This window comes from Bos javanicus, chromosome 10, assembly GCF_032452875.1.
Source record: "Bos javanicus breed banteng chromosome 10, ARS-OSU_banteng_1.0, whole genome shotgun sequence".
NCBI lineage: Eukaryota > Metazoa > Chordata > Mammalia > Artiodactyla > Bovidae > Bos > Bos javanicus.
The window spans coordinates 58,263,251-58,278,602 of NC_083877.1; the positions used below are offsets into that span (position 1 = coordinate 58,263,251).

At 41.2% G+C, this 15,352-nt stretch overlaps 1 protein-coding gene across 6 annotated transcripts in view; it reads left to right on the forward strand.

Moving 5' to 3' along the window:
- Window positions 1-310: 310 nt before the first annotated feature.
- The window catches only part of DMXL2 (Dmx like 2), a 168,315-nt gene continuing 153,273 nt past the window's right edge, over window positions 311-15,352 (forward strand). For 3 of the 6 annotated variants that reach the window (XM_061428760.1, XM_061428762.1, XM_061428765.1), the window contains exon 1: window positions 315-1,172. In XM_061428760.1, the coding sequence (XP_061284744.1) occupies window positions 1,086-1,172 (87 nt within the window). In that variant the 5' untranslated portion in view covers window positions 315-1,085. Of the gene's footprint in view, window positions 1,173-15,352 lie in introns of all 6 variants that reach the window. The other 3 variants (XR_009738732.1, XM_061428763.1, XM_061428761.1) reach the window with 3 other exon arrangements.

The window sequence follows — 15,352 nt, forward strand, 5'->3', positions numbered from 1 at the left end:
CTCCCTTCTACTTCTTGCCTCAGTGACGTAAATCACACACACAGTATAGGCTGGAAACCTTGTGACAGACAGTCTAGAAAAATCAGGGAATCCGTGACATCACGCATGAAAAAAGAGTCTAGAGGAGTCACTCATTCCAGGGGGCTCCTTTCGATGGTCTAGAACAAACTTGTGACGAAAAGGGGGAACAAAATAATTTGCTGTTAGACGTCTTCTCTACACAGTTCCAAGATATTTTTACTGTTTACATCAAATAAAATATCTAATGCACTGTACTTTTAAAAAGCACTAAGGGATTTAGATTTACAGAGGTGGGATTTCCTGGTGACGGGTGTCCTCCTGAGGTCAACTGCACTGACCATCATGCAGTGTGTTTGGTAATGGATTAAAGACTCAGAGAAGGAAACACACACCAGCGGTGCGTCTGAGAGAGGAATTGGGCCTTGGCCAGGAGAGGCCTCCACCCCGCCCCGCGGCCACCCCGGCGACCGCCCCCAGCGGCCGCAACCTAGAGGCTCCAAGGGAACTCCCGCAAGTCTGCGCGCGCAATCCCGGGATAGGGGTCCGCGAGGCGCGCGCTATTGCCCTGGAAACCTCTGTGCGCGCACGCGCACAAGCGGGGCGTGAGAAGACCTTGCTAAGGGCTTAACAGCGGGAGGAGGGGTTTACCCTTCCCCTCGTCCGGCGCTGCCCAGAGGGTGGACGCGCGCGCCGCCCACCTCCCTCGGGAGGAGCGTCTCTTCCAGCACGCGCCCGGCTCGCGTTCTCCCCCACCCTCTACCCCTCCCCCTCCCGCACACTTGCTCTCCTCCCGCATTTGTGCGCCGGTGCAGCCGGCGGTGGGAGCATCCGGGCATTTCCGCAGCCGAGCGGCGATCCGGGCGGCGGCGGCGGCGGCCGAAGAGCTTATATAGCTGGGACGACGCCGGGGGGAGACGAAGCGGGGACGAGGCCTTAAGCCAGAGCCGCAGCGGGGTGGGTCCCGAGAGAGGCGGAGCGGGAAGCTTTCTCGCGGCCGGAGCAGGGACGGGAGCAGGGCTCTTTGCGCTCCTCGCGCATTCGCCTCACCAGCTGGGTCTCCGGAGATGCATCTGCATCAGGTCCTTACCGGAGCTGTCAACCCTGGAGACAACTGCTACTCTGTGGGCAGCGTCGAGGATGTCCCTTTCACGGTGAGCGGTGATCCGGGAGTCTGAGGGGAAGAGGCCGCGGGCTCGACGCGGGGGCCGAAACACCTTGTCCCGAGCCCACGCCTCCTCGGTAGGCTGCGAAGTGTTGGGGGGCCCCGCCCGCGTCCTCTTTGCACCCCAGCTTAGGGGGCGGGCCGTGGGACTGTGAGTCCTGCGACTGCTGAAGGAAATTACCCGTCTGGGGGAAGGTTTAGGAATCCACCGTACTGTCCGTCCTCAGCAAGCGGGCCCCTGGGGGTGACTGGACTAGAAGGTTCCTCGCCTAGGATGGCCCCCCGGTCTGCGGTGGAGGAAGGTGAAACCACTGAAAGCCCAGAGCGTCCGTTTCGCACCTGCTCTTGGAGGCGCAGAGACTCGGTCTGTCTCGGCGCGTGGAGGCGATGCTGCACCTGGCTCCCCCTGCCCGCGGTGTTAGGGCAGCGAGGAGCCGCTGGAGCCGGTGGCTTTAAGCCCGACCCTCTGCCTCCTGATATGCAGAATCTTAATTCCCACACGAAAATGGAAAAATTAATTCTCTGCCCCCGAGAAATTTAGAATGGAATAATTAGAGTGACAGAGGCCTGGGGAGCTGTTATTTATCACGAGATCACGGTTTGGTAACCTCCCTAGATAATATTTTAATCCGTTTGCCAGGTAGGCTGGCTTGTTTATGAGATAAGGCAATGTTCAAATTTTATGACACTGTTTTTGTTTGTGAGGTTAAAGTGTATGTAAACAGTAATGTGTTAGAACCTCTTAAAAATCTGGGTGAAACAGATATGTTTCTCAAGGAGCATGGCTGAATTAGTCCCTTTGAGAATGGGATGTTGTTAGTATAGCCAATTCAAACCAAGCCCTGGAGCTTCTTTTACCCGTAGAGAGACTCCGATGGATTCATGAGTTTTTTGTATTAAATTCGTCCTCTTCAGAACAAAATGTAGACGATGAGACCTCGACTAAATACACATTGTTATTAATAACCATTCTGCTTGGTAAAATTGGAAATAGTATAATGATGTGCTTTTAAGAAAAGGGAAACACTTTGTCTGTTTTCCAGAAGCATGTTTTTACAGCTGCAGAAATAAGAAAAGCTCCTGCAAAACTGCAGAATCATGTAGCACAGTGCATTCTGGAGCAGAAATTATCTATCATTGTGATGCATTAGAGATAACCCCATAATATTGCTTTTTGGGCACTTTAATTGTAAATGTAATCAACTTGGCTTTGTACCAGTTTAGAATGAACCATTAGAAAATATAATTTGCCTGACTGTATTGTTATACCTATCCGTGTCAATGTTGTCATCTGTGTTTTGTGTACTGGTGACGTTAAAGATCCATATGGTGTTGAACTTGGGCTTTAGGTGTGTAGACAGTTTGGGGGATGTAGAAGATATTTCCTTCTCCCCTAGTTTTGTAGCTGGAGAGAAAGTTCACCAGGGTTAGAAGAGCAGGCTTTCTCCATCAAGAAACCAGTCTGGAATCTTGGCTTATGGGGTATCTCTGTACTATTATGGTGGTGGTAGTTTTTAGTTTATATCTAGACTAGAGCGGTGTCTTATTGTGAGGCTGGTATATAGGGCTAAACAGGTTCAGGTGCAGTCAGGAAAAGCCAGTTAATGCTGCGCAGGTGTGGTTATGCTGTAGGCCGCCCATGACCAGGTCCTTGGAAATCATTTTCAAATCTTTTTCCTCCTCCCTCATTAGTCTGTTACCACGTCTAGCTGACTGTCTTCAGTGACTATCAGATTTACCCCCTTTCATGTCCTTAGCTTATTGTAGAACCTTATTTGTATTACTTAATATTAAGGATTTCAAAACTGGATTTTCTGACATCTCTGATCACTTCAGTTCATCCTCCACGCAACTGGTGTATAATAATCTTCAGATACCGTTTTATCCTTTTATTCTTGGCTCAATAATACTTAGTTGTTCCTGATAGCTGTATTGTGAAATTTAAACTTGTCAGATATTCTTCTGCTGTCTTTGACTTTATATTTGAGTGTGTACTCTTTATCTTGGCCTCTCTGCTACAGACATGCTAATCTTCTTACTCCAGCCTACATTTTTATGTAGACAAGAGAATCCTTTTTGTTTTCCCAAATAATGACTTACAGTTTACCTGGTTTAGGATGGCTGCCTGTGACACTGGGTCTTTTGGAATTTACACTCTTGTTGTATACCATCTCATTTTAATATCTTGGTTTTGAATGCACTGATCCAGCTATAATTTTGCCTTGAACTAGAAATGACCTTTTGGGCTCTGTGAAGAACAGAGTTGCTTGAAAAAAATGAGAACAAGCTGTTTTCAAGTACTTAGGAATCAGTTATTTCAATGCCAGTGATAGTACAGGGAAAAATGAAATTAAAAAAATTAAAAAATGAAATAAAAAAACCTCCTTTATGTTAGCTTGCTATTTCATTTGTACAGGAATCAGATGAAGCAGCTCTAGTTCTGAGTCAGGTGACTAAAAATGGGACCAGCCAGGGCTGTAATGGAAGTCTCGTGACTTCTCATCTGGTGGGCTTTTTTTCTGTAGTATGTCTCTTTCCTGTCAGAGTCCTTGCTCTGAAGGGTGTGTTTGTGTGGAAGGCCTAGACATGGCCAGTGTAGAAGGAAAAACCGTCTTGGAGCTAGCCAGTAGTAGTCTGAGGACCTTTTCAAAATTGGGCAGATCAATTATATCAGAGTCTACACACAAAGTTTTTGAAAAAGAGTTGTAAAAGAACTTTAATGTGTTCATGACATTGTAATTGAAATACAGTCATCTATTTATATTGCACCGTGTGTGGTGGCAGTGTTGTCAGGGCATGATCTCTGCTCTGTTGACATGGTGGTGCAGTTTGTAGTGGACAGTCCCAGTGATGAGTGTACTTTTAGTGCTGGCATGTGGGCTGTGATGCTTTTCACTTGTGTTTTGACAGTTTTTTTAAACACTCCATTGTAATTTTATAAATACACTTACATAGATGCCACCTTTAAATAGTTCTTTTCTCTTCAATATAAGTTCTGAGTTCTGGAAATATTGTTATCTTGCAATAAGTCAGGTCCCAGGTAGTTCAGGGTTGGTCTTCTACCATGTATGAGCTTTGTTGTACTTTTATTATGCCATCAAGACATTTCCAGCTACCTTCTTAGAGGTAGGTAGGTGGATGTTTAAGGATTAATGAAGCAGATAGTGTAAATTTCTCCTTATTTATGTTGTTTATTACTCTCTGAAAATAGTCTTTAGTTTATTAATTTTACTTTTCTGTAAGTCTAGTCAAGGCTATGGTTTTTCCAGTAGTCATGTATGGATGTGAGAGTTGGACTATAAAGAAAGCTGAGTGCAGAACTGATGCTTTTGAAGTGTGGTGTTAGAGAAGACTCTTGGACTGCACAGAGATCCAACCAGTCAATCTTAAAGGAAATCAGTCCTGAATATTCATTGGAAGGACTGATGTTGAAGCTGAAACTTCAAAACTTTGGCCACCTGATGCAAAAAGCTGACTCATTTGACCCTGATGTTGGGAAAGGTTGAAGGCGGGAGAAGGGGACGACAGAGAATGAGATGGTTGGATAGCATCACCGACTCAATGGACATGAGTTTGAGTAAACTCTGGGAGTTGGTGATAGACAGGGAGGCCTGGCGTGCTGCAGTCCATGGCGTTGCAAAGAGTCAAACACGACTGAGTGACTGAACTGAACTGAAGCATTAGAATATTAATTAAAACAATGATGGTACATGATGATTATTAATATTAAAATATTTTTTCACTTAAGGGGTATAGTCTATATTTTCAGACATATAAGGGGTGTTGATGTTATTTACTCCATTCTAATATGAATTCAACACACTGAAGGATATTAACAAAAATTAGCCATTTCTAGCCTCAGGGAACTTATACTGGCAGAGATAAAAATGATGTACATAATTACGATATAAGGCAGATGAAAGCGATCACATGTAGTTGGGAAGATAAGAAAAGATTTCTTGGAAGATTGATACTTAGAAAGACAGAGAGTGGTATTAGGTGTTTCTGGATGGCAAGAACAACAAATGCAGGGCACGGGACATGGGTTCAGTCCTTGGCCCAGACAGATCCCACATGCTACGTGTAACTAAGTCCGTGTGCCGCAACTACTGAGCCCATGCACCTAGAACCCACAGGCCACAGCTGCCCAGCCCATGCTCACAACAACTGGAGAAAGCGTGCGGGCAGCAACAAAGACCCGGAGCAGCAAAGTCAAGGAGTGGTACGATATAAAGGACGTACTTGTTTAGTTGCTCAGTTGTGTCTGACTCTTTGGCAACACCATGGATTGTAGCCTGCCGGGCTCCTTTGCCCCTGGGATTTCCCAGGCAAGAATTCTGGAGTGGGTGGCCATTTCCTCCTCAAGGAGATCTTTCCCAACCCAGGGATTGAACCCGTGTCTCCTGCCTTGGCAGGCGGATTCTTTACCCCGGAACCACCTGGGAAGCCCAAAGGATGCATTACTGGGTGACTGTTCTTTCACAAAAGTGGTTAAAAACAAACACAGGACTTAAAAAAGCAAAACAAGACTTCTTTATTAGATAGCAAATTCAGTTAGAGTTTTGAGAAATAGGATTCGTAAACATTACCTGGGGCTTTTTAACTTTCTTTGCTGCTCTGGGTCTTTGTTGCTGCCTGCATGCTTTCTCTAGTTGTGGTGAGCATGGGCTTCTTTTCTAGAGTGTGAGGGCTTCAGTGGTTGAGGCTCATGGGTTCCAGGTGCCTGGGCTCAGTAGATGTGGTACTTGGCTTAATTGCCCCACAGCAAGTGCGATCTTCCTGGGTCAGGGATTGAACCCACGTCCTGTGCATTGGCAGGCAGATTCTTAACCACTGGACCACCAGGGAAGTCCTTTACCTATAGCTTTTTGGGAAAATGTATTTTCTGACATTCCTGACTTTTATTATTATTTTTTCTAGTAATGAAATGAATGAAAAAACCCTTTATTTAAAAGTTAGAAGATAATATTATGATTTTTTTGACATTTAGATATATTTTAATTCTACTGTAGCATAATAGTATTCTAGTCCTAGAATTACAGCAGCACCAAACTTTGAAAATAATCAGCTTGTTTATGCATTTAACAGATATTTGTTGAGCACATGGATGTGTGTGGCTCTGTGGAGATTTTAAAAAACAGAACAGAACATAGTCCTGATTTCAGGGAGTTTATTAAAAAGTGCAAGAACCTGGTAATCTACTAGGGGAATTAAGACATATACTTCACCACAGCAGGCCAGCTGTGTGGTATTGTGAGGTATTTAAATTCTTGGAGGAATTCAGAGGAAAAAGAGATCACTTTTGGCCGGGGAAACTGGGGAGTTGGACAGAAAAACTGCTGCTATCCTGACTGGTTATCAACAGGTATTAAGGACTTGACCTATGCTGAGAATAAAGGAAAGACAGAAGTCAAGAATTTAGAGTGGACTTGTTTTCCAGGAGAAATTGGCCCATTTATTCTGGGAGAGTAGCTTCTTGTGTATTTAAATTGATACATTTTAGAGTTTGTAGCCTTGTATTCATTGTTAGCCTTTAGGTTAATAGGAGGTTCTGTAAGTTTTTTACTTATGTCCCTGTGTAGATTGTTAATTAGCCTCCCTTTTAGAGAAGACTCTTGGCTGCTACCCTGAAACTCTGGTACAGCCCCAACTAGTGCCTCCCTAGAAATGGGAGGTCAGAGACCAGCTACTCATAGGACCCTTGGTTAAATCACTGAACCTTTTTTAGGTTTATCATCTGTAGAGTGAGGTTCTTAAATTAGGTTCTCTTTAAGTATTCAGACCTTGGATGGCATTATATGGACCTCTCTAGGAGAAAATGGAACCAGAAACATAAAGTAACTGTGGTGAGGTTGTGGGTCTGGAGTCTGTGTACACTGCCCGTCCACTTGTATGTATGTACTAGACTGTTGGTCACACTTCACAGTCAGGGAACCTGGACCTCCATTCTGGCTCAGAGATTAAGCCGTACAGAGCCTTTGTGAAGTAGTGGGTCTTCTTTGGGCTCACAGTTGAGAAGGAGGCTCTTGTTTATGATTGTATTCTCAGTATCTGGTCCTTGGTACTGTCAGAGTGCAGTATGGAGTGGGTGGGAGATGGGGCCAGGGTGATGGTGTTCAGGGTCTCTATCCCGTTAGATAGATTTACTCCTTTACTTTCTGTTCTTAGCTTTTTGGGTATTTAAAAGATGACTTTAGAAATTATCTTAAAAGATGATATAAATGAACTTATTTACAAAACAGAAATAGATTCATATAAAAAACAAACTTGGTTATCAAAGGGGATGTGGGGTGGGGGAGAAAAATGAGTTTGGGTTAACATATACACACTACTATATATAAAATAGGTGAACTACAAGGGCCTACTGTATAACACAGGGAACTATACTCAACATCTTAGAATAACCTACAAGGGAAAAGAATCTGAAAAGGAATGCATACATGTGTATACCTGAGTCATGTGCTGTACATTTGAAACTAACATAGCATTGTAAATATGTAAATACTTCAATAAAAAGATTTTAACATCTTTTTAAACTTGGATCTTGAGACACTTAGAACAAATTAGTTTCAATATTTAATCATCAAAAAGAGTATAGGATGTTGGGTTACAACCTCAAAGGTGCAGTGGAAAAACAAGTCATGCCTGACCAATTTAATTTCCTTCTATGATAGAATGCAAAGCAGTTTAAAAGGGGATACTAATAGAGAATATCTGTAATTTAGATTCAGTAAGGGTCTTCTAACTTGTGGCTTATCTTTTAAACAAGTTTGGAAACCAAATATTTTAATATTATGAGAAGTTTCAGGGTTTTCAATCTTTTTGAGTTTGTAGAATCCTTTTTCATTGTGTTTTTGCTCTGGAATGCTAATTCATGATATATTAGGACCTGTTATTGAGGAAGCAGGTGCAGGCTACACAGGTGGTGTGACTATAGCCCATGTAACCCAGGCACTTGATACATAACACAGGAAACCAATCGACTGTGCTTTTATTCTCAATCTGTCTCATGATGGCTAAGGGCTCCTTTAATGCTCCCCTTTCCCTCCATCCTAAACACACAAAAAATATGGTTAGCGTACATCTTTTTGATGGAGAAGTCACTCAGTATAAAGGGGTCACTGGATAGAACCAGGCTCCTTTAAACATAGTACATGATAATTTGGTGTGGTGATTTGAAAGGCATAAATGACATCCTCTTAGATTATCATTGGATATATGTTCCTTTAGGGGTATTCCTTTAAAAATTGGACTCTTTCAGGAATAATAATTTAATTTATACTAAGTCATGTTTTCTTCTGTGATTTTAGAAGAAACCTAGGAAACGGGAGACTATTTGGGGATTATCCAAGGGGGCATAGAGAGACCCCCCCGGCCAAAAAAAAAAAAAAAGTTTTGGCTCAGTCTGAATTCAGAGACACAGATAGCTTACATGGTAGCTACAGTTCAATAATAAGGCTGATATTTATAAGGCTGATATTTTTCTAGGAGTAATGACTTTGGTTTTGTGATATGCCAGCAGCCTCCTCAAGTTTTCTCTGGCCTTGACTATGTCTCTACTTAAGAGGATCTAATCAGAAGGAGATATTCAAATTATTATCATGTACTCTAACCATAGCATCGGAGAAGGCAGTGGCACCCCACTCCAGTACTCTTGCCTGGAAAATCCCATGGATGGAGGAGCCTGGTAGGCTGCAGTCCATGGGGTCGCTAAGAGTCGGACACAACTGAGCGGCTTCACTTTCACTTTTCACTTTCATGCATTGGAGAAGGAAATGGCAACCTACTTCAGTATTCTTGCCTGGAGAATCCCAAGGAAGGGGAGCCTGGTGGGCTTCTGTCTGTGGGGTCGCATGGAGTCGGACACAACTGAAGCAGCTTAGCTTAGCAGCAACCATAGCATCTTTTATATGGATAAATTGTCAGTGTTTCCAGCAAAAGCCAGTTCCTCTCTTGGTACCGATGATCTTAAATTGGAAGTCATTTTACCCCACGTAAGGCATTTGGCAGTATCTGGAGATGGGTTGTTGATAAGGTTGTGGGGGAAGGACTATCATCTAGTGGGAGGATGCCAGAGATCCTGATCAATATCCTTTGATATGCATGACAGCCCCCCCTCCCACCATGAAGAATTAGCCTAAATTGTCAATGCTGCTGCCATTATGAGAAACCCTGGTTAATATCCTAGGTCCCATCTCCTCTTATCTACTCAAGGGTATTGCTTTAACAGTTTTTCTTTTTGCTGTCCTATAAAATTGCTTTTTATTCTTCTTTGAAATAGTTTCTTCATTTTCCTCTCCTGGTTTTCTTTTACTTCCCTTAAGTACTTCTCAGCCTGATTCCAGATTGCTGTAACTAGCTGTTTCTTTAATATCTCCCTCTCGAGTGTAATAGCTATCTGATAATATTCTCCTCCTTCAGCCTTCTCTAAATCAGTAAATGACTACCTTATCTTTTTTCCTCCCTCAGTTCCCTTGGAATCTTTTCTTTCATTTCCACTCCAGACCTAATGTTGCCAATTTCTGTTGGCTATTCTTCAAAATGCATCCAGAATCTGCCCACTTGTCACCTGTGCTGCTCCCACCCTGGTCCAGGACACCATCATCTTTTTCCACAATTATGGCAATAGGTTCATAATGGGTCTCCCTACCTGGTCTGCTTTTAGTTTTATCCTTCTTCAGTTTATTTTCAACACAATAGTTGGAATGATCCTATTACTGTATAAATCAGATCTTGTTAGTTTCTTGTTCAAAATTTTCAAATGACTTTTTTTTTCCCCCCAGAGAAAAGACCCTAGTGCCTTCAATGCCCTTTATTACTATTTCTTTAAGCACCTAGAACAGAAACTGTTGGGTATAAAAAAGTACCCAATAAGTTAATAGATGAAAAAGGACACCTTAGTATAATATGAAACATTCTTAAGTAAACATGACCACTTTTATAAGATTATTTTATAATACTTTTGATATAGGTCAATGGCAGTTAGGCCATATTTATATAAATGAGTTATAGAATGGGGGCAGGGAAAGCTCAGAGAATACAGTCCAGGTATAAAGCTTCATTGGTCTGGTTTAATCTGTGTGCGTGCTTGTGTGCTCAGTTGTGTCCGACTTTGTGATACTGTGTACTGTAGCCTGCCAGGGTCCTCTGTCTGTGGGATTTCCTAGGCAAGAATAGTGGAGTGGGTTGCCATTCCTTGCTCTAGGGGATCTTCCCAACCCAGGGATCAAACACGCATCTCTTGCATCTCCTGCATTGGCAGGCAGATTTTTTACCCCTGAGCCACCTGGGAAGCTCCTGGTTTAATCTAAGGATGCATATTAATATATTAAGAAGAATTGATGGAGAAGGCAATGGCACCCCACTCCAGTACTCTTGCCTGGAAAATTCCATGGATGGAGGAGCCTGGTAGGCTGCAGTCCATGGGGTCACAAAGAGTCGGACACGACTGAATGACTTCGCTTTCACTTTTCACTTTCATGTGTTGGAGAAGGAAATGGCAACCCACTCCAGTGTTCTTGCCTGGAGAATCCCAGGGACGGGGAGCCTGGTGGGCTGCCGTCTCTGGGGTCGCACAGAGTCGTACACGACTGAAGCGACTTAGCAGCAGCAAAGAATTATGATGTTGATCTTTCTTTTTCCACATGGTTTATTTGCCATCTGTATGTCTTCTTGGTAAAATATCTGTTTATATCTTTCACCTATTTTTCTTTTCATTAACAAATAAATAGCTCCTTTTTATCCTCAAAAAAAAAAAAAAAAAAGAAGAATTGACAGATTTTATGCCTACTAAGCAGTTCTAAATTTTTCACAGTTGTGTTTTTAAATGACTCTAATACTATTAGCAAGGTGAAAAGACAGCCTTCAGAATGGGAGAGAATAATAGCAAATGAAGCAACTGACAAACAACTAATCTCAAAAACATACAAGCAACTCCTACAGCTCAACTCCAGAAAAATAAATGACCCAATCAAAAAATGGGCCAAAGAACTAAACAGACATTTCTCCAAAGAAGACATACAGATGGCTAACAAACACATGAAAAGATGCTCAACATCACTCATTATCAGAGAAATGCAAATCAAAACCACTATGAGGTACCATTTCACGCCAGTCAGAATGGCTGCGATCCAAAAGTCTATAAGTAATAAATGCTGGAGAGGGTGTGGAGAAAAGGGAACCCTCTTACACTGTTGGTGGGAATGCAAACTAGTACAGCCACTATGAAGAACAGTGTGGAGATTCCTTAAAAAACTGGAAATAGAACTGCCTTATGATCCAGCAATTCCACTGCTGGGCATACACACTGAGAAAACCAGAAGGGAAAGAGACACGTGTACCCCAATGTTCATTGCAGCACTGTTAATAGCCAGGACATGGAAGCAACCTAGATGTCCATCAGCAGATGAATGGATAAGAAAGCAGTGGTACATATACACAATGGAGTATTACTCAGCCATTAAAAAGAATACATTTGAATCAGTTCTAATGAGGTGGATGAAACTGGAGCCTATTATACAGAGTGAAGTAAGCCAGAAAGAAAAACACCAATACAGTATACTAATGCATATATATGGAGTTTAGAAAGATGGTAACAATAACCCTGTGTACGAGACAGCAAAAGACACACTGATGTATAGAACAGTCTTATGGACTCTGTGGGAGAGGGAGAGGGTGGGAAGATTTGGGAGAATGGCATTGAAACATGTATAATATCATGTATGAAACGAGTTGCCAGTCCAGGTTCGATGCACGATACTGGATGCTTGGGGCTAGTGCACTGGGACGACCCAGAGGGATGGTATGGGGAGGGAGGAGGGTGGAGGGTTCAGGATGGGGAACACATGTATACCTGTGGCGGATTCATTTTGATATTTGGCAAAACGAATACAATTATGTAAAGTTTAAAAATAAAATAAAATTTAAAAAAAAAATTAAGAGATTAACCTGATACCTGGACTGTAGGGATTCTGTATTTTAAGTTACAGGTTTTAAAAAATAGCTGAGGTGGGGTGGGGCCTGAAATTGAAAATTGAGTCCAACAAAGACTTGATTGAGGTGGTTGCCCCATGTGGTGGTAAACTGAACTCAGCTAAAGCAGTATTCCTGATTAGAAACAAGATTTTCTTTAGAAAGTAATTTTAAGAATGTTGGGAATTCCCTGGCGGTCCAGTGGTTAGGACTCCATGCTTTCACCTGGTTGGGGAAAGCCTTGGGGAACTGCCAAAAAAAGAAAAAAGAATGTGCTAATAAATACACTCATGGAACATTTAAACATGGCTATCATTTTATGCTGAAAAAATTTTATATAATCCAAAGCCCAGGTTGGCCATTAAAACCAAAAGCAAACAAAAATCATTAAGAATTCGATTTTTTGTTTTAATATTATTAATATGGTATTTAGTGTTAAAAACTCAACAGTGCAAACAATGATGAAATATAGAAAGTAGAAAGGAGAGTTTCCTTTTCCCAGGAGAATTTTGTTTAGCCTAACTTCCTGGTTATCTTTGATTGAAAAAATATTTGAGTGCTTAAGCATTGTGCATACCCTCTAAGGCAAACCAGTTATTAAAAATACACTGTTGTATACTGTTGGTGTGTATTGTTATAAGCTGTAAACTAGTAAAATTGCTAAAGTAGTTGAACAGTAGCTCTTCTTTCTGGCAATATTTAATAGTGCTCGTTGTATGTGGTTGATATATAGAAACAATTTTTTTTGAAATGAAAGGATTAATATTCATCTTGTATGTTAAAGTGGTATATGAAATGAAATGTTTTACGATTTAGATCTGGTATAGGAATTTTGAATCTTAGAATTAAAGAATTTAGTCAAAGCCACACAGCAAAACCTGTGGTAGGATTAAGACTGGAACCAGTAAGCAGATGGGATCTAATTAAACTTAAAAGCTGTTGCATAGCAAAGGAAATCATTCACAAAGGGAAAAGACATCCTGTGTAATGGAAAGTATTTGCAAATTGTGTGACTGACAAAGGATTAATGTCCAAAATATATAGGTTAAAAAAAATAAAAAACAACCCAATAAAAAAATGAGCAGAAGACCTAAGTAGATGTTTTTTGTTTTTGTTTTTCCCAAAGAAGACATACCTCCAGAGAAGGCTAATAGGCACATAATTATCAATGCTGAGCATTTTTTTTTTTAATCAGAGAACTGCAAATTAGAACAGCAGTGAAGTATCATCCCACACCTATCAGAATGGCTGTCATCAAAAAGTTACAAATAGTGAATGTTGGAGAGGATGTAGAAAAAAAGAAACCCTTGTACACTCTTAGTGGAAATGTAATGATGGTGTGGGTACTCCGGAAAACAGTCTGGAAGTTCTTCAGAAAACTAAAACTATCATATAGTTCCATGCCTGAGTATATATCCAGAAAAAATGAAAACACTAAATTGAAAAGACGACTTCACCCCAATGTTTGTTTATATTATAGCTGGGATATGGAAGCAACCTAAATGTCTATCAGTAGACAAATGGATAAAGAAGACGTGGGGTATGTGTGTTTGTATTTATATATACACATATACATGCACAATAAAATAGTATTCAGCCATAAAAAAGAATGAAATTCCACCATCTGCAGCAGTGTGGATGAACCCATGAATATTATGCTTAGGGTTGTTGATGTTTAGTTGCCAGTTGTGTTCCACTCTTTTGTGATGCCCTGGGCTGTAGCCTGCCAGTCTCCTCTGTCTACAGGATTTCCCAGGCAAGAATACTGGAGTGGGTTGCCATTTCCTTCTCCAGGGGATTTTCCTGACCCAGAGATAGAACCCATGTCTCCTGCTTGGCAGGTGGATTCTTTACCACTGAGCCACCTGGGAAGCCCCGTGTTTAGTGAAGTGAGTCAGGTAGAGACAAACACTTCATGATGTTACTTACATGTGGAATCTAAAAAATAATATAAACAAATGATATGCAAAAATGAAAACAGAAGCGGACTCAGATATAGAAAATAAACTAGTAGTTACCAAAGGGGAGGGGTAAGGGAGGAGGGGCAAATTAGGAAAACGGGATTAAGAAACACAGAGTACTATATATATTGGGCCACCCAGAAAGTTTGTTTGGGTTGTTCCATAATCCAAATGAACTTTTTGGGCAACCCAATGGAGTAGGTAAGCAGCAGGGATATATTGTAAAGCACAGGGAATTATAGCTATTTTTATCTTATAATAATTTTTAATGTAGTGTAATCTATAAAAATATTTGTATATTTGCTGAAGAGACTCTTGTCCATTGTGTATTCTTGCCTCCTTTGCTGATTAGTTGGTGGGAGGTGTGTCAGTTTATTTCTGGGCCCTCTATGTTGTTTCATTGATGTATATGGCTGTTTCTGTGCCAGTACCACAGTGTTTGACTACTGTAGCTCTATGGTATTGTCTGAAGTCTGGGAGGATTCAAATTATGTTTCTTCTTGATTCAGTTTTGGCAGGCTATATGTTTCTAGAAACTTGTCCATTTCTTCTTGGTTGTACATTTTTTTTGGCATTTAGCCTTTAATATTTTCTTATGGTATTTTGTATTTCTGTGATTTTGGTTGCTGTTTCTCCTCTTGCATTTTTTATTTTGTTTATTTGGCTCCTCTCTCTTTTCTTCTTGGTAAGCCTGGCCAGAGGTCTATTTTTGTTTATCTTTTCAGAAAATCAGATCTTGGTATTATTGACTTTTTAAAAATCTCTTTTATTTCCTCTCTGATTTTTATTATTTCCTCCCTTCTATTGACTTTAAGTTTTGTGTTTCATTCTTGAAAGACATTTTTGCTAGGTTGAGGATGGCAATATTTTCTTTTTGGCGTCTTGAAGATGTCACTCCTTTGTCTTCTGGCCTCCACTGTTTGTGTTGAGAAGTTAGCTGCCAGCCTGTTGCTCCTTTGGAAGCTGTATTTTTGCTTTTTTTCCCTCTAACCGCTTCTAAGATTTTTCTTGTCTTTCTGAAGTTTAACTGTGTTGTGTCTAAGTGTGCCTTTTTTTTTTTTTTTTAATCTTCTTTGGGACTTTTGAGATTTTTGAACCTCTGAGTTGATGTGTTTCATCAAATCTGGAAATTTTTCGACTAATAGCTCATTGAATATTGTCTCTGCCCCATTGCCCTCATGAGACTAACACATTAAACATACATTAGACTTTTAGTTCTATGTCTAAAACTATCTCT